The sequence below is a fragment of the Cnephaeus nilssonii genome, assembly GCF_951640355.1.
Source record: "Cnephaeus nilssonii genome assembly, chromosome: 9".
Taxonomy (NCBI): Eukaryota; Metazoa; Chordata; class Mammalia; order Chiroptera; family Vespertilionidae; genus Cnephaeus; species Cnephaeus nilssonii.
Genome location: NC_137080.1, coordinates 63,578,155 through 63,596,368, shown reverse-complemented (window position 1 = coordinate 63,596,368; position 18,214 = coordinate 63,578,155). Strand labels below are relative to the sequence as shown.

The following is an 18,214-nucleotide window of genomic DNA, read 5'->3' as shown; positions in this document are numbered from 1 at the left end:
AGTACCCTTGATTCTTTTTCCTCTACCTCTTTGGTACCTTACCCCAACATAAAGCCATCACCCCTTCCCCCTTCAGTCTCTCCTCTCTGCAGACAAGTGCACATACATCCTGGAAAGCCTCTCCTCAAGTCAGGGATTTCAGGGAGTGCTCGCCCTCCCTCCATTTGTCACCAATATTCTTGAAAGGATTCTTCATTGATTTACTAAATATTCACTGAGCTCCTTCTACTTTGTGGCAAGCATTATGTTAGATATTAGGGAGATAACAGAGTAAAGACAGGGTTCCTCCTCCTAGTAAAGGAAATAAGAGCCCTTCCACCAAAGAAAAATACAGTGAACTACCACTAATGACAAGTGCTGTTAAGAAACAAGGATCTGAAACTGAGATGAACAGGATGTGCAAAGGCCCTGAGGCAGAAATACACTGGCCTGTTTGAGCATCTGAAAGAACACTGTGATTAAAAGGGTAGTAAGCAAGGGTGAAATCAGGATGTTCTTGGGGAGGTAGGCAGAGACCTGATCATGTAGGCCATAGTTAGGATCTTAGAATTTATTCTGAATTCAATACGTAGCCATTGAAGGATTTCTAGAAAACAACAAGGAAATGATACCCCTTGCAGGTGTGTGGAGAAGGAACTGGAGAGAGGCAAGAGCAAAGACTGAGAGAGCAATTAAGAGGCTGCAGTAGCAGCCTGCTCTACCATGGTGGCTGTGAAGACAGAGTGAAGGGCATGAGTATGCAATATCTTTGGGAGAAAGAAACAATGGGTCTTGCTGACATCATCAGTAAGAGGAGTGAGGGAAGGAGCAATTAGGATGACTCTGAGGCTCCTGACATGAGCAACTGGGTAAATGGTGGTGCTCTGAATTAGGATGGGAGGGGAAACATTGGGAGAGTAGTAAGTTGGAAAGAAACAAGAGTTATTTTAGACATGCTAAGTTTAAATGACTGTACAACGTCCAAATAGAAAAAAATCAAGTGCAGATATGTGAACCTGGAGCTCAGAAGAGTGGTCTGGCCTGGAAGTATAAATTTGCTGTGTTCAGCATTAACATAGTATTTAAATCCATGAGAGCATTTAAGATTACCTGGGAATGGGGGAGGGAGAAATGGAAGAGAAAGGAAAGTTAGAGGAAAATATAATTTTAAAAAACAGTAAAAGACTCAGAAACAAACCTCAAGAATCCAAAATTCAAGGGTTGACTAAATTAGGGGGAGCCACATAAGAGGAGCCACCAAAGATATAAAGGGAAAACCACAGAAGTGAGGAGAGGAGAGAGAGTCTAGGAAGGGGTGGTCAGCTGAATGGAATGTTTCTGAAAGGTCTGGCATCATGAAGTTTACCTCCCTCTATTGTTTCTGCCTCTAAAAATATTAACCCTCCCTCAAAGCCCAGGTAAGATGACGTGACCACAGCAACCACTTACTTAAGAATCACTAGTGACTATCTTTGTATCAATATCTTTCTCAGTCCTCATTCTCCTTGTTATCTATGAGCCTGTGACATCAGGGATCACCTGGTCCTTTGTGAAACTCTCTTCTCCATTAAGTTTACATTTCTATTACTCACTTTTAGTTCTCTTGTTTTTTAAAAAAAAAAAAATCTTCTTTGATTTTACTTTCCCTTAAATGTCTGTGTTTCCTGAGGTGTCTTTGGGCCCCTTCTTTGAATTCTTTGCAATCTCCTTTATTCACAGAACTTCAACAATCACCCTGTGCCTGAATCCAAAACCCAAATCTCATGCCAACCCCAATAATCTCTCTCTCTCTCAAGACTCAAGCTTTCGATCTCAATTTCTTGCTCGACATTTCTAGATCAGCATCGCACTGACATTTTAAAACTCTTTCTTGCAAAACCAAACTCTTCACCTTTGCTCCAAAGCTTTCTCTTCCTCGTTATTATATTTTTATTTATGGTGCAACCATCTCCCCCTTGAAATTGTCACGTCCTTGTTCACTTAGTCTTCCCCTTCATCCCAGGCAGTCAATATATGTATTCCTATTGAACTTCCTAAACACATCTCTTCATCCTCCACTCCCATAGAGTCCCACTGCCACTGTTCCAGTCCCCTTACCCTTCATTCTGCCAGATCTTGCAGAACGCATAGGCCCTGGAGAGGAGCTGGGACTGTTCTAAGGGACATGGGAAGCCTCTGGGCAGTTGACCATGGAAGAGACATGATCTAATTATTGTTTTTCAGAGGCACTCCCTGATCTGGTTAATCTCCCCTTTCACTAATCCTCCTCAGACCCACCTGAACAATTGAACAACTTATGCTGTCCAGAACCAACCCTATTTCTTCTCACTGCTGTGCAGCTGGTCACCCTCACCCAGCTCACCCTCTTTATCTCTTCTGCCTCTCTCAAAATATTACTCCTGACCTGGCTAGTGTGGCTAAGTTGATTGAATGTCATCCCATGCACCAAAATGTCACTGGTTCGATTCCCAGTCAGGTCACCTGCCCGGGTTTCTGGCTCAATCCCCAGTAGGGGATGTGCAGGAGGCAGCACATTGATGTCTCTCTCACATCATGTTTCTCCCTTTCTCCCTCTCCCTTCCTCTCTCTCTAAAACCAATATATACATGTGTGTATGTGTGTGTGTGTGTGTGTGTGTGTGTGTGTACATATATATATATAAAGCCGTCACGACCATAAAAACCTAACGACCAGTCACTATGACACCCACTGCAGCCAGCGAACCGGCCTGCTCTGGGCCGGATCGCCCCCAACACCCCGATCGGGGCGGAGGGGGGGAGGCCAGCCGGCCAACCACCTTGGCTGGCAGAAATTTGGGGTCCGGGGACCTTGGAGTTGCTCGGTCTCAGTCTCGGCAGCTGTAAGGGCAAAGCTCTCCTTTGGCAGAAGTGGACCTGGGATCAGGGCACTGGAGTTGGAGATGGGGTGGAGAGGCTTTCCTGGTGGCCACAGCAGTCCCCACAGGCCGCACACAGCACCTGGGCATCTGGCCTGGGTCGGAACAGCGGCAGGAATAGGGGCCACAGGGCGCAGGGGACAGTGGCACACAGGAGCCAGGAGGTGCAAGGCCCGACATGGGCTCTTACCCCACCCACTGGGCCCAGCAACACCAGCAGGCGAGCCATGATGTGCAGCAAGGTGCTGGGCTGCAGACGGGAGCGAGCCAGTAGGGCAAGGCCTTGTGCCAGACAGAGTCCCAAGTGGTGTGGGTGGGGCCAGAGCTGAAAACCCTGGTGGGGTGGGTGGGCCTGCAGCCCCACGCCTTTTTGGCCTTGGCTTAGGAATTCAGAGGTCAGCCCCACTTCAAGAGAGAGGATGTGGCGGAAAGTGGCAAGGCCACAGGAGGGCTAGGAAATGTTGTGGCCATCTTCGGGAAACATAGCTGCCACAGTCTTCAGTAACTATCTACACTAATAAAAGAGAAAGATGCACATTGACTGTACCTTCGCAACTCCCACCAGCCAATCGGGAGTGAGTATGCAAATTAACCCAACAAAGATGGTGGGTTAATTTGCGTACACAGGCTTGAGCGGCTGGGGGCGGGGCGGGACACCTGCGTCGTTGCCATAGCAACGACACAGGCGTTCCGCACCACCCCAGCTGCTCTGGGCCTCTGGGCAGCATGGGAAGGCGGAAAGGCGGCTCCGGGCCGGACCAAAGGCAGAAAGGCGGCTCCAGGCCAGAGCAAAGGTGGTGCCGGCAGCCAGGGGAAGGAAGGCCCATTCTTGCATGAATCTTTGTACATCAGACCTCTAGAGAACAGATAATAATCTTTGGTCTCTGTTCTACAGAAGAGGAAGCTGAGACTCAAAGAAGGGAGCCTTCCACAACACCTCACCCACTTCCCAGACCTGACCCTGTGCAGCATTGTTTTCGTTGAAAGTAGAGGATCCAAAATGTTTTTTAGATATTTGCTATTTTAGGCAGGAAAGAATTTAGCACAGGGAATTGGTGCTTGGGAAATCATCAGAAAGCTGGAGGAGTGGGTATTAGGCTGAGCCCCCAGGAAAGACTCCCTGGCCAGCGGGAGGAGCTGCCCCGCAGCCACAACTGAATTCTAGGACACTCTAGCACAGCTGTGACCTGGGGATCCGAAAACTGCTGCCCCCGCAAGTGCCCTCCAGCTCCCATAAAACAGGTCACTGGGCACTGCCTCTGCCACAGCTGCCTGTGCACAGCCTGGATTCCACGGCAGAAAACCTCCACATCTCTGCAAACATGGTCACCATCAGCAAACAGCCCAAACTGGGGGAAGATGCCTCTGTCCCACTTCTGCCTTCAAAATATTGTGCAAGCGCATCCAATCAGCAGAAATGAATTCATATCCAGAAACCTAGCTGCAAAGGAGTTTGGGCAATTTCAGACTTTTGTCTAGGAGTGAGATCTTGCCAATGTACCTCCTATGCCTGGTATTGATAAAAATGGGGCCTGGCTGGTGGGGCTCAGTGGTTGAGCATCGATCTATGAACCAGGAGGTCATGATATGATTCCTGGTCAAATTTTGGGCTTGCTCCTCAGTAGGGGCATGCAAGAGGCAGCTGATCAATGATTCTCATCATTGATGTTTCTATCTATCTCTCCTTCTCCCTTCCTCTGAAATCAATAAATATTTTTTTTAAATGGGGTCATGCTGTATATATGTGTTATAATGAGTTTTTCACTTCATAGATCACTAATGTCTTTCCTGTTAAAACCATACTTAGAGAACATTATTTATTTATCATTCGTTTTAATTGATCTCATAAGAAGGAAGAGAGGGAGAAACATTGTTCTGTTGTTTCCTGCACTCACTGGACTGGGTATTGAATCTGCAACCTGGGCATGTGCCCTGACTGACAATCAATCCACCACTTTCAGGTGTATGGGATGATGCTATGCTGGTACCCTGACTCCAAATTCCAGCCTCCAGAACTGTGAGAAAAATACATTTCTGTTGTTTAAGCCATACAAATTTATGATACTTTGTTATGGCTGTCTGACCTAACTAATCTATACTAATAAAAGGGTAATATGCTAATTAGACTGGGTCAACTGGACATCTTCCGGTCATCCTTCTGGTCAAAGCCACGGTGACGGGGGCTGAGGCAGAGGTGGTTAGGGGCAATCAGGCAGCAGGGGAGAGCAGTTAGGGGTGATCAGGCAGGCAGGCAGAGTGGTTAGGGGCAATCAGGCAGGCAGGCAGGTGAGCGGTTAGGAGCCAGTGGTCCCAGATTGCGAGAGAAATGTCCCAGATTGTAGAGGGTGCAGGCCAAGCTGAGGGATCCCTCCCCACCCCCCACCCCGTGCACAAATTTCGTGTACCAGGTCTCTAATATATATATATAATCTCCTTCTTCAAAGCCAAGGTATAATGACATCTCTCAACCACCCAAGCTGGTAATCATCTATTCTCTGAATTCCCATGGCAGATTAACTGTGCATCCATAATAATACCTGCCTAGCTTTTTTGTTTTAATGATTTGTGTGTGACATGTCTCCCCTCTTATGCCATAAATACCTCAGGACAAGAACTATGTACCTCTTGTTTTTGTTCCACTACAAATCCTAACATGTACCTTGCACGCACCAGACTTTTAGGAAATGTCTGCCAAGGTAATAAATGAACAGCCATAATTAACATAAATTACTGTTTTGTGTACTGATTTAATCCTAAATCCACAGTGCTATCATTTCTGTATCACTGATGGTTATCCACTCACTTAAATAACCTTTCTTTGAATGCACTTAGAAAAGATGGAAAACTGTGTTATAAAGTAGGAACAAGTATGTAGGTTATTCCCTATCTTAAACAAAGAGATGTTCTGTTATGCGTCATGGAAAATTAAAGCACAGTAATAAAATGAGCCAACAAGACTTGTTGAATACTGATTTAGTGGAAACGTCACTTTGCCTCTTGTTCATAGGTCCTGACTTTCCTCTCACGTACTTAAGCTGCACGTTCTATTTATTTTGTTTTTAGATTACATTGACAACGATTGGCTATGGAGACAAAACTCCCCTAACTTGGCTGGGAAGATTGCTTTCTGCAGGCTTTGCGCTCCTTGGCATTTCTTTCTTTGCACTTCCTGCCGTGAGTATCTTCGCAAAAATAAAGCAGTTTAAATTCTTAGAGGTTTATTAGTATGAGCTTTCACAAATTGATATGCCCAGGAACATATCTATATCATATACAACTATATTTTTTTCTGATATAATGTTGAGTTTTCCACCTATCTCCATGTGGACAATGTATAAAATATAGTCTTCTCTTGGAGACACTTAACCTGGGAGTTTTATACCAGCTAGGTCTTTATGACCAAATAACAATTCAAAAAGCATCACCTCTCAGTCGACATGCTACTAATACATTTAGAATATTTGTAAAGACCGCAAGATTTCTTTTTAAACCGGTGGTTCCAATTTGGTTTGTACTGTGTGCTACTGAAGAGGAAGATGTGCACAGTGGACTATTTACTTCTCCCAGTCCATTTTTGTGAAAATCATATGACCTTAAAGGGTTTTCATTATATCAGATGATTTATTCTTTGTGTCATCATCATTGATTTTTCGTAATGAGCCGTTTCTGCATCTTATCAGAATGGAGAACACATTTATCTTCTCCCAAGTTTCTGATTATTTTCTCCTTAATGGATGAAGCTTGTCGTTCTGATCATTGTGTCTCTTCTTATTTCCTTAAAGGAAATTGGTCAAGCTATTACAATCTGCCTCCACCCAAACGCTCTCACTTTTTTCATGCCATCCCTCATGGGGGGGACGGAGCCAACAAAAAGGCGTTTTTAAAGGAGTGGCAGCAGTCATGCTTAAGGAAAAATAGCCCCGGTCTCGCTCCAGACACGAGCTGACTCGTCACAGTCTCTGCCTAGCAGAGCCCAGGGCACCCCTCCAAGGGAAGCCAGGCGAGTGGGGATTTTCAGCACCATGGCCTTGAGCTCATGGGCTCCTTCTATGCCTGTGAACAAGTGCAGAGGGGCTCGTCCTTCCCATGGCCACTGCCAACTCCAGATCGACCAGCTGGTTCTGCGCAGACCACACAGGATCACAGAGAAGGGACTGAAAGACCATGCAGAAGCTTGAGCAGGAGACCTCATTTTGAATTCTAGTTTTGTCACGAACTACCTATGTGACTGTTATAGTTCTCTAGGGCTGCTGTAAGAAAGTATCACAGACTGGGTGGTTTAATCAGCAGAAATGCATTGTCTCAGAGTTCTGGAGGCTAGAAGTCCAGAATCAAGAAGATGGCAGTGTTGGTTCTTTGTGAGGGCCAGGAGAGAAGCATGCTGGCCTCTTTCCTTGGTTTGTAGATGGCCATCTTCTCCCTGAGTCTTCACATTGTCTTTCTCTCTACATCTGTGTCCCAATCTTTTCAGAACTCCGTCTTATTGAATAAGGAACCAACCCAATGACCTAATTGTAACCTAATTACCTCTGGAAAGACCTTGTCTCCAAATAGGGTCAGCGTCTGAAGTAGCAGGGATTAGGATCCCAACATATGAATTTTGGAGGGAAGCCATTCAGCCCATAACAGTAACCTTGGGTACATTTATTCATCTATATAATAGAGAAAGAATTATTATACCCTGAGAAATTTTGTGAAGACAAAATTTTGTGATAATGTCAGTCCAGTGCTTGTCATAAAAAAAAATTTTTTCTATATGAATCCAGATGTATGTTTCCTGTTGTGAAATGAAAAAAAAAATCAAGGAGAGTAAAAACAGCATCTGACTTATCCAGAATCAACTTACCTGTTTACCTCAACAGTTTAGAACAGAGCAGCAATTTGCTCAATAATCAGATTTCCTACAGGAAAAACCTGTAAATAAAATGCAGTCTTGGGCTTTTTCCCCAAAATAATGGCACAAAATACCTGCTGCTTTTGTGTTTATACTTAACCTGAGGCCACATGTGTAACAACTCTGATCCAGTGAAAACCTACAAACAGGGAAGAAGGCAACTTCTGGGCTGTTAGAAGCAATAACAGTATATGTGCTGTCCTCATCAGCAAGTCTCTTAAGACCTATGCATAAACTTTTCTTAACTTAGAGGAAAACTTGATAGTTTCACAATTCCTTGAAGATTATAAACAGCAAATGTAAAATAGGCTGATAGAACAAACAGGAAGAGATGGTGAAAGACTAACAAGGGAAAGAATAGAAAATCTGTAGGAAGCAAGCAGACGTAAGTGTTCCAAATGTGTAAAGACCTGGCCCCACTTAGTGTCAGAGTCACCACACCTCCAGGAGCTGGTTGCAACGGGCAGAGAGGTAGCAGGTCCCCAACATGAAACTCTGAACTATGTCTCTCTGCTCAGTTCAAGATCAGAGACTAAATAATCATTCTTGGAAATGCTTCCCAATAAAGTGATTATAATTTTCATTTATGCCAATTAAATCAATATATGTTGGAAATATAAAAACTTGCTTGTACAGAACAAAGCATTCCCTAACAATGCCAAGAAGAGTAAACTTTACCATGGTTCTTTTTACTGCAACCTCACATCAGGTGCAGAGTTCTTATATTTTTTATATGTTTTTATTGAATTTAGAGAGGAAAGAAGGGAAAGGGAGAGAGAGATAAAAACATCAATGATGAAAGAGAAACATCAACATTGATCAGCTGTCTCCTGCACACTCCCTACTGTGGATCAAGCCCAAAACCCGGGCATGTGCCCTGACCGGAATCCAACCGGTGATTCCAACCGGTGACCTCTTGGTGCATTGGTCAATTCTCAACCACTGAACCACACCAGCCAGGCCCTTATATATTGAATGAAAGACTACATTGTTCATATATACCTTAAAAAAGCCAAGGTGACTGGAATTGCCACTATGTCTGTGAACCCACTGGCCGACGTGTTGTCTGATTTAGGATAGTGCATGGGCATTTTGCTATGAAAGCTAGAGGTGGATTATGGGCCACCACTGTTTGAGGTTTCTCCCACCCAGGAAACCTGAGGACAAAGAAAGAGAAGAGCCTTTTCCCATCTTCCCCTCAAAGCTGAAGGACTCTCCTGCACATCACAGAGGCGTGCAGGTCAGCCTCTCCAAGCTCCTCTGGGAGGGTACTTTCCCTGAGGCCCACTGCCTTCCGGGGCTAACGCGCTTGCAGGCAGCCCCAGCTTCAGTATCATCCTGAGGGACAGGGCTTCCTACCCTTCAGGGCGCGCCCTTCCCTCCTTCGAGGAGCGGCTTTCAGTCTAGTCTGTTCACCCTGTGTGGGGTACAAAATTGGGCTCATTTAATCTGGAAGATAACAGGGATAAATATTTTAAATGTCTACCAAAACATGTTTTCTTGCCGCTCAGTATATGTATCAACTCTTGGCATAAAACTAAAACTCAAAACCTAAAAATGTAAGTTATGTGATATGAGAAAATGAATTAAAACAAAACTCAATTTCTAAGAAGTTGTATTTGTTGGTGTCAATAGTTGAAGGGATGGCACACAAATTTTATATATATATATATATATATATATATATATATATATATATATATGTGTGTGTGTGTGTGTGTGTGTGTGTGTGTGTAAGTTACAAGTGAATATATATGTAAACTTACATTAATATATATACATAATAGACTTTATTTTAGCACACTTCCAGTTAGGTTCACTCTGCTGTATCCTCAGAAATGCAGAAGAAGACTGGAATGGAGCCATCATGAGATGATCAGCAGACCTGGTTTAATAATAGTTGTAATGTACAGTCTGGCGCAAAAGATGGGAGGAAACGTTTACTATTGATGTTTCTAAGCAATGCCAATAAGATTTTTAGCACATTTTAGTTTGTTTGGCAAATGCTAAGTCTGTGATTTGTAGGGCCTGTCTTCATTTTTCAAGAGGGATTTAACTCTGAACTTCATACCCCCATACGAAGTGCTCCAAAATGGTAGCTATTGCTATTAATGAAATATCTACAAAATCATAATTAGGCTGCAAATGAGTGGTTTACACATAATACATAGTATAAATATGAGCTATAAATTCTAATGCTTCCTATTCTCTTACATGTTTATGATTCATGAAAATTGACATCAAAAGGAAAATAAATCTTTCCTAAATGATCTTAAATAGCAGAAAAAAAATAAGAGTTAGGAATAGTGTAGTTCATCTGGATTTGAAAATGGAGGACCATTTTTATAACCTCTAAAATGAAGGGAAATGTTTAAATCTAAAAACAAGACTCTACAGTCCCAGTTTTTATCAAGTTTAGTTTGTGCATTCACAAGAGGTATGAGATGAAGATCTTAGCAAGAGACAGTCTCTGAAAAAGAAATGGAAAACAGAACCTATGACGTAATTTCTAATTTTATGACAGTCATTTACCCTAGCTAATAATAGAGTTGATCATTGCTCATTAATAGTATTATGTAACTCTATTTTAAACATGCAGTAGTCCCCCCTTATCTGAGGTTTCACTTTCTGTGGTTTCAGTTACCAATGGTCAATCTTGATTGGAAAACATTAAATGGAAAATTCCAGAAATAAACAAGTCATAAGTTTTAAATTGCATGCCGTTCTGAGTAGTGTAATGAAATCTCCTGTCCTCGTGCTTCGTCCCGCCTGGGACTTTGTCCAGCATATCCATGCTGTAAACCCTATCCCACCCATTAGTCACTTAGTCATCTCTGTTATCAAACCAGTTATCAGACAGAGAGTGAAAGACCACACTCACATAACTTAGGTTACAGTATATCGTTACAATTGTTTTATTTTATTACTGTTGCTGTTAATCTCTTACTGTGCCTAATTTATAAATTAAACTTTATCGTAGGTATGTGTGAATAGGGAAAAACATAGTACATATAGGCTTCGGTACTATCTGTGGTTTTAGGTATCTACTGGGGGTCTTGGAACATATCCCCATGAATAACTGGGGGGACCACTATAATCACATTTCTTATTATCTGGTTATTGTCACAGATGTACTCAGAATTGTGGCTTCTCAAGATAAGAAGGAAGGTTCAAGGTTATCTAGAGTCCAAACATATCTTAGCCAAGTTTCATCCCACTGAGACTTACCACCTCCTAAAGAAGAGAAACCCACCACCTCCCAAGCAGCCGATACCATCTTTGAGCTTCTTTAAAGAAATAAAGAAAAGAAAAACAACCATTCCTTATCTGTGGTGAATACTGACTTAGCGTTTATCTGATACCCATCTCTTACCAAAGGGTTAGACTCCTTGAAGTTTAATAAAAAGCTAATAATTTATAGCTAGCAAGTAAAATGCACAGACTTGAAAGCAGTGATGCTCCATGTCCCATGGCAATAAACTGGAGACTTACAAAGCCCGGAGACTGAATTTAGCAAGCTTGGAAAGCCAGCGTGGGGCTGACACACAGCATCTTGAGTCCACAGTGTTAGACCAAAGCAAACTGAGAAGAGGGGAGCATTTCAAAGAGCCAGAACTTTGGCAGATCAAGATGATACACAGAAGGAAGCAAGCCAGGCCAAAAAATTAACATAAACATAAGAGGGACATACTAATCTTACTAACCCCAAAATCTGAATAGGTGAGCCAAAACCAAAAAGGTAAGAATGCCAAAAGTGTGAGATTAAAACTCAGAGAAACAGGAATGTGCTTTGCAATAATAACCATGCTCTTGACTTTATTGTACAAACAGGCAAAACGGAAAACTCTCTATGTCTTGAAAACTGAGTGTTCGTTTGTCTCATCTGAAAAACTGTCCTCCCCTCCCCTTTCACTTTATTTTGGTAGGTGCAGAATTATAGCATTATGAGAACTAAACTGGGACAGATTTTAAACACTCTACCCCCTCCCCCACTTCACAAATAGAAAATTCAGTTATTTCATCAAAGTGCTAGAAACACTCCCATGTCCACAGCAGCAAGACTTTAACTCTTCCAAATTTCATATCCACCTCTGTCCTCCATATTCTATCACTGGGTAGGACCATTTACTCTAACTTAGGCAGAAAGAAATGTTAGAGAGGGCACACAAAAGACATTTTTAAAATGGTGATTTTTATTTGTAATGAGGGTGCCTCTACCATATCATAAGAGACAATAACTGGCAATGCCTGGTTGATTTACTGAAGAACAGAAGTTATTATATTTCTAGGCAGTCTTGCCCAACAACTCGCCATTGGCCACTGGTATTATAATAAAAGTGAATAGTGTTTGTTTTGTTGAGTTTGTTTTAATATTTCTGGGCAGGTTGCATACATACTGTGTCTTTTCTCAGACTCTTTTTATAAGTTGTTGTTTTTTTAATTTTTGTAATTTTTAACAGTGCTTTTGGGAGAGAAAAAAACTTGAGTACTATTTTTGTGTTTTGTTCCAGGGCATTCTTGGCTCGGGTTTTGCATTAAAAGTACAAGAACAGCACCGCCAGAAACACTTTGAGAAAAGAAGGAACCCAGCTGCCAACCTCATTCAGGTAAATGTCAGTGTAATAGGTAGATGGCAACATCTGTCTTCATAAGTGCCTGCTGGGTCATTTTCCAATCTCTGTGCTCCATTGCTTTCAAGCTACTGTTTTGGTGTGTGTGTGTGTGTGTGTGTGTGTGTGTGTGTGTGTGTGTGTGTGTGTAATGAAGCTGGAACTTAACGTACAGGCTTAGATTTGAGCAAGTGCCCCCCACCCCCCCAAACAGAAAAATAATATATATTTTCAGTAAATGGTCCATGTGTTGTTCGGGTTAATTAGCCGTGCCAGCAAGGCCATGTAGAGGTTAGCAGCTGTGTTGCTCCTGGAATAACCTAATATGTCTTATGAATTACTTGGCGAAATATAATTGATCATTAAGTGATGGAGCAGAACATGGAATTGTTCCCTGCATTACAAGTACTTTCTCCAGCCGAATGGATGCCACTGATCTGCAGAACAACGTATTTGTGTAGAATATCAGGGTTTAGTACCTGTGGGATCATTTTTAATGCCATCTAGAGCAATTACTTGAAATAATTATCTTATTTTTAAGAGCTGGTGGGATTATGGAATACATAAATGTTTGAGAATGTGAAATCATTAGCATATTATTTGAAAGCTAACTCATAACAATATATAGTTTAACTATTTTTTTCTTGTGTATAACTCAGGATTTGCTTCAGTACTAAAAGTTACCCTCCTCCTTTGCCATCCATATCTTTTGGGCATAGCACTATACTCGGACCAAGTTGTTTAAGAATCACAAAATATACTCTTTATAGATCCACAGATGGATTTGGTATTGAATTATGGACACAATGATTATACAATCTAGTTTTCTCCCTCCTTGACAGCCAGTGGAAGATCTAGAATTCCTAACTGAAGGCGTTTGGGGTGGTGACCTGAGGTGCTAGGAGACTTGTCTTCATGCCGGAGTAACATGCACATTGTTTTCATTTAGATTGTAGGTTTAAGTGGGTGGGTTGCGGGGTTGGAAAAACATTACCCGACCCTACCCTTAGCCTTTGCCTGTGGCCATGATATAAAGTACCTCCAACAGAAATGTAGCAAGAAGAAAAGTGTGTGAACATGGCTCAGTTATGTTATGAAAGAGATCTGTTTTATATCGGATGATTAAATGAGGACATTAATTTTTAAATCAAGCTATTCTGCAACTATTGACAAGGAAATTGGCCATTGGGCATGACTTCTAATATGAACCACTGAGAGTCTCTATTTTTTTTTAATGTCTAGGTTTTAAAAGAGCACTAAAGATAAAGTAAGCTTTGTTTGCTTGAAGGAAAAGATCCCTAAGTGGTAGGAGTTTTAAGATCTGAAGCCAAATGATGGAAGAGGTGTCACAGACTCTAGTGTGCACACAGCTGCCCCCCAGCACTGATAGCCTTCCATCATTTGATTCTTCTTAACTGGTTGTGAAGGTGTTTCCATACTTCAAAAGAACTTTCCTCCTTACTGTTTTCATCTTTTAATTATCCTTGCATCTATTTCTTATTTTTAATTTCAGAACAATGTTTTCCAATCTGTGAATATAGAAGTTATTCCATAGGCTCCTTGCATCCATCCAGGCAACAAGCCCTAGCTATGTATGGAACCAATTATATATCTTACACATATATAGACTGCTTTCTCATGAATACAGTTCAAATTTATTTAAAACCCTTACTATTTATTAGCTTTGTATTATATATTTTATCAATCAACACATACTCAAAATGCAGCCACTTCTGTGTATAGATCTTTGATACTTCTGGATGTTAAAAGAGGACTCTATATCAAAAAAAAAATCTTAGAATATTTACTATTCTGTCAGAAAGTCAGCCCTCTGAGGAATTTCTATGCATGTATTCCTTGTGATGATATAGAGTTGTGCTGCCCAGTGCAGTGACCACTAGCTGTATGTGGGCTATTTAAGTTTAGAAAGTCAATTCCTCAGTGACACTAGCCACATTTCAAGTGTTCGATAGCCACATGTGGCTATTGGCCATCATATTGCACAAGGCAGATATCAAGACTAATAGGAGGACCTTTCCTAATCTAACTTATCATTATCAATTACTAAATTGTTCAAAAACAATTTCCAACTGAACTTGAAAATAGACTACCACTCCTGCCGCAAATCATTGGACCAAAGACATTTATATCTCCACAGCATAGCAAGGCAAGGCCTTACTCTTAAGTGGAGGAGAGGCTGACTGAACAGTTTTTCCTGGAGATCTAGAAGTTAATTTTATGGAATTCTGATATGTAAATATCGTGATCAATAATTGAACTTGTACTAATGTTGGGTAGCAATAGAGTGAAACCATTAATATTTCTTTTACTTAAAACTTTAGCTCATGTGTTGTTCTGAACAACAACAACAAAAAAGACTGTAGACCTAGCCAGTTTGGCTCAGTGGATAGAGTGTTACCCCGTGGACTGAAGGGTCTCAGGTTCAATTCTGGTCAAGGGCATGTACCTTGGTTGCAGGCTCTACCCAACAAATCTATGTGCCTCTTTCACATTGATATCTCTCTCTTCCTCTCTCTCTCTCTCTCTCTCTCTCTCTCTCTCTCTCTCTCTCTCTCTTTCCCTCTCCCTTCCACTCTCTCCAAAAACCAATGGAAAAGTATCCTTGAGTGAGGCTAAATGAAAGGCTTGAGCCCTCATCAGTGTGGTTCAGTTGGTTGGAAAATTGTCCCATGCACCAAAGGATCGAGGGTTTGATTCTCCATCAGGACACACACCTGAGTTGCAGGTTCAATCCCCAATCGGGGGCATGTGTGGGAGACAATGAATCAATGTTTCTCTCTCACATTGATATATATCCTATCTAATAAAAGAGTAATATGCAAATTGACCATCACTCCAACACACAAGATGGCTGCCCCCATGTGGTCAAAGATGGCTGCCCCCATGTAGACATAAGATGGCCACCACAAGATGGTTAGCAGGGGAGGGCAGTTAGGAGGGATCAGACCTGCAAGGGAGGGTAGTTGTGGGTGATCAGGCCAGCAGGGGAGAGCAGTTGGGAGGGACCAGGCCTTAAAGGGAGGGCAATTGGGGGCAATCAAGCCTGCAGGGGAGGGCAGTTAAAGGTGACCAGGCCAGCAGAGAAGGGAAGTTGGGGGCGACTGGGCCTGCAGGAAAGGGCAGTTTGGGGGGTCCCAGGCCTGCAGGGGAGAGCAGTTGGGGGGGGGGGACCAGGCCTGCAGGGGAGGGCAGTTAGGGGTGACCAGGCCTGCAGGGGAGGGCATTTAGGGGTGACCAGGCCTGCAGGTGAGGGCAGTTAGGGGTGACCAGGCCGGCAGAGGAGGGAAGTTGGGGGCAAACAGGCTGGCAGGGGAGTGGTTAGGGGGTGATCAGGCTGGCAGGCAGAAGTGGTTAGGGGCAATCAGGAAGGCAAGCAGGCAAGCGGTTGGGAGCCAGCAGTCCTGGATTGTGAGAGGGATGTCCAACTGCCCGTTTAGGATCGAGCCTAAAAGAGCAGTCGGACATCCCTAGGATTGGGCCTAAACGGGCAGTCGGACATCCCTCGAGGGGTCCCAGATTGGAGAGGGTGCTTCCTGGGCTGAGCGACCCCCTTCCCCCGTGCACGAATTTCATGCACTGGGCCTCTATTCTATACTAATAAAAGGGTATTATGCTAATTAGACCAGGAGACCTTCTGGACGTCCTTTCGGACAAAGCCATGGTGGCAGGGTTGAGGCAGAGGCAATTAGGGGTGATCAAGCCAGGAGGGGAGGGCAGTTGAGGGTGACCAGGCCAGCAGGGGGGGGGTCACTTGGGGGAGAGCAGGCTGGCAGGGGGGTAGTTGGGAGCGATCAGGCTGGCAAGGGGGGCAGTTGGGGGCAAGAAGGCCAGCAGGGGGGGGGGGCTATTGGGGGTGAGAAGGCCGGCTTTGGGGCAGCTGGGAGTGAACAGGGCGGCAGGCAGGTGAGCGGTTAGGAGTCAGCGGTCCCAGATTGTGAGAGGGATGTCCAACTGCCGGTTTAGGCCCTATCCCAGGAATTGGGCCTAAACCGGCACTCAGACATCCCCTGAGAGGTCCCAGATTGGAGAGGGTGCAGGCTGAACTGAGGGACACCCCCCCCCCCCGTGTACGAATTTCGTGCACTGGGCCACTAGTATATATATATATATACACATGTATATATATATGTATATATATATATATATACTTATATATATATATGTATATAGCCCCTCTTCAATCTCAATCTCTCCTCCCCCCCCCCTCAATCTCAATCTCTCCCTCTTCCCCCTCCGCTCTCTCCCTTTCTCTCTTTCTAGAATCAATGGAAACATACCCTCAGGTGAGGATTAAAAGGGAAAGAGGAAAAAAAAGACTTGAAACACTCAAGAACACCTTTAGAATCTAATCATAGTTTCAGTAATCAAAGTAGAATCTACTAATTTAAAAAGCAATTGTTTCCCCATCCAAATGCTATTAATTAATTTATTAGTCATAATAATAATAATATAATTAAATGTATTCACTGTTCTTTCTTGATGACCCTTAGCCAGAATTCAGGGCTTTAAACCTTGGTTATATATTTTAGAAATTTATTTTCAAGGATGCACTAAATTGAAAAGCAAGCATCATTTGCTGACCCATTTATTTCCTTGCCCAATAAACCTGCCTTGGTTTGCTGAACACACAAGGCATCAAGATCAAGAGCAATCTCATTAATGTTAACCCAGAGCAACTATCTTTCTAAAAGGGCACTGAAATGCCCAAATTGCTTTGTCATTTGGTTGGCGAGGCAACTAAATTAACCAGCATTTCAGGGTTTTAGAGAAAAGTTTAAACACCACCCCAGCAGCTTGCAGCAAATTTAGCTGTGTCAATATCTTTGCATGATTCACTTAAATTAACTTTTTATTTCAAATGGAGAAGTCTGAGAAAAGAAATTAGCTCTCACCAACATTTTGAATACCTGCCCAAATGTCACAACTTTTAATAACACCTAAGACTTGTGAAGTGCTTTTCAGTTGGCAGAATGTTTCTATATATTCAGTCACTTGATCCTAAGGACAAGCCTAGGAAGAGCTAGGACTCAAATCCTTGGTGTCTGAACTTGAATCCATTACTCCTTTCAAAAAGCAGCAGTTGCATCCTCATATATATATATTTACTAGTGACCTGGTGCATGGATTCATGCACATTTGAAAGAAAATTAATTAGAAAGTGGCTGGCAGGGCAGGACTGGGCGAGATGGGCCAGACACGCCCTAGAGCCAACCTCCTGTGGTCCCTCCCCAGCGTCTGCACAGTGAGCGGGGTCCCTCTGGCAGGTGGGGTCCCTCGGCCTGGCCTGCAGGGATTGGGCTGAAACCAGCTCTTCGACATCCCTTAAGGGGCCCTGGAATGGGAGAGGGCACTCTGCAAAGTTGCTGTGGTACAGAGTGTGGAACACAAACACAAGTGTGCAGTAAACCAGGTTCGGGGCCGACAGTGCCCCAGCAACAGCATAACCCACGGCCAAAGGTGGAATTGCGCGGCCCCATGAGGAATCGGGCTCCCTCCTCTCTGGTTTCAGGGTGCGTCACCCGAGAACCACCACTGCCAAGTCACTGCAGCTCGGCAGCTCCTGCGTTGAGTGTCTGCCCCCTGGTGGTCAGTGCATGTCATAGCAGATGGTTGGACATTTAGCATATTAGCCTTTTATATATACAGATTATGGAAGCCTTGAGATTAGCATTTAAAGGTACTTCAAAGTCCTATGTTACAGGTTCACTTCTGGAGAGATTGGGCCAGTTCAGGTGAAACCAAGATGCTTTAATGGAAACAGAAATGGGGAAATTAAGAGAAAGTTTGTGAAATAATGCTGAAAGATGGGCTTAT

General features: G+C 43.2%; 1 protein-coding gene across 2 annotated transcripts in view; it reads left to right on the top strand.

Annotated features, from left to right (window-relative positions):
* Positions 1-18,214, top strand: part of KCNQ5 (potassium voltage-gated channel subfamily Q member 5) — a 514,470-nt gene that overhangs the window by 417,478 nt on the left and 78,778 nt on the right. The window contains exons 6-7 of one of the 2 annotated variants that reach the window (XM_079780852.1): positions 5,939-6,049; positions 12,281-12,376. In XM_079780852.1, coding sequence (XP_079636978.1) covers positions 5,939-6,049; positions 12,281-12,376 — 207 coding nt within the window. The remainder of the gene's footprint in view (positions 1-5,938; positions 6,050-12,280; positions 12,377-18,214) is intronic. The other variant, XM_079780853.1, reaches the window with a different exon arrangement.